The sequence below is a fragment of the Malurus melanocephalus genome, unplaced genomic scaffold (assembly GCF_030028575.1).
Source record: "Malurus melanocephalus ecotype Western Australia unplaced genomic scaffold, MMel_1.1 scaffold_1088, whole genome shotgun sequence".
NCBI classification, from domain to species: Eukaryota; Metazoa; Chordata; class Aves; order Passeriformes; family Maluridae; genus Malurus; species Malurus melanocephalus.
Genome location: NW_026624320.1, coordinates 82283 through 83740, shown reverse-complemented (window position 1 = coordinate 83740; position 1458 = coordinate 82283). Strand labels below are relative to the sequence as shown.

The 1458-nt window shown below is 49.1% G+C and overlaps 1 protein-coding gene across 1 annotated transcript in view; it reads right to left on the bottom strand.

The window, feature by feature from the left end:
• The window catches only part of LOC130586160 (otoferlin-like), a gene marked incomplete at both ends in the record, with an annotated part of 101375 nt that overhangs the window by 18702 nt on the left and 81215 nt on the right, over positions 1-1458 (bottom strand). The window contains 2 exon segments of the mRNA XM_057386880.1: positions 779-845; positions 1148-1285. Of these exon segments, the coding sequence (XP_057242863.1) occupies positions 779-845; positions 1148-1285 (205 nt within the window).

Sequence of the window (1458 nt, the reverse complement as noted above, 5' to 3'; positions counted from 1 at the left end):
GGAGGAATGGGAGAGCTGGGGGAAATTGAGAAATCGATGGGGAGCACCAGAGCAAGCCCAGAAGAACCTGCTCAGAGCTGTCTCCAAGCTCAGCAAGACCCGACCTCAATTCTCCCAGGATATAAAAATTAATCTTCCAAAAAAAAAGCAGGTTCAGAATTTTACCCAGCTGAAGGATTTTGCATCGCCCGGGCACAACAACAACCCCTGTCATGGGGACATGGAGCATTTGGAGGACAAGGGTGGAATTCCTCAGGGAAACCCCTCCCAGCCCTCAGGACAGATGGATAAAGTCACCCCTGACCAACCAGTYCCAGGATTCTTGACCCTCATAATTTTTAGGACAAAATTAGTCTCGTCTAACTTTAGGCAAGGTCAGCAGCTCACCTGAGCTACTCGAAGACCTGAGTTCCTTTGGAGAAAAATACATTTAGGGCATAATTCATCTCATAATTTTATGAAATTATAGTAAGTGAAAAATAATATATAATATATAAAATGATATAAATTGATAAATCAGAYGAGAGAACTTGCCCTCAATTGTGTGTTTGTCTTCACTGCCCATGTTAGGACATGGGTTCATGTCCCTTAGGCMAAGATTTCAACATGTAGGGAAAAACACTCACAAAAATCAAGTTTTTTTTTGGGAAAACACATCCTGGGAGGGTCTGGTTTGGCYAGAGAGCTGTGAGAGATTCCCAAAGGGATGTCCAAGCACTCAGAGGAATCCTGGCCCCACCTTTTCCTGCCACATTCCCTCTTTCCCTCCCAGCCTTACCCTCTCCGATCTCCAGCTCTTCCTTCTCCTCCGCTTCTGCCGCGGCTGCTTCCTGCTGCCGGAGTTGCTGCAGGACAAAGGAAGTTGTTGGATATCAGGAATGATTTCTTCATGGAAAAGCTGCCCASGGCAGTGGAGTCCCCATCCCTAGAGGGATTTGAAGCYGTGTGGATGTGGCACTTGGGGACAGGGTCAGCGGTGGCCTTGGCAGTGCCAGGGGATGTTGGACTCAATGGTCTCCAAAGGCTTTTCCAGCCTGAATGATTTTGGGATTTTGTAACAGTCATAGGGTGCAGCACAGCCTCAAAACTTTGCAGGAATTGGGAATAAAATCCCCCCAAATGCCACTCAGTGCCGCTCCTCACCCACCTCCTTCATGGTCTCGATGGAAGCGAAGTACTTGGACCACCAGTCCAACATGCTCTCGTCCGGCTCCTCCTCCTCCACCTCCTCCCCGCCTCCTCCTCCTTTCTTCTTCTTTTTCTTTTTCTCCTTCTCTTCCTCGGTCTGAAGGGACAAGGGGAAGGGGAGGGGTCAGGTGAGAGGGAAACACCTCTGGAAATACAAAGGGGAGGGGGGTGAAGCCCCTGGGGAGGGAGAACACCCCAGGCTCGAGGATTTCATTAATTTTCCCCATTTTACCGCCACTGACATTGAGGCACAAGGATGACCAAGGTTCC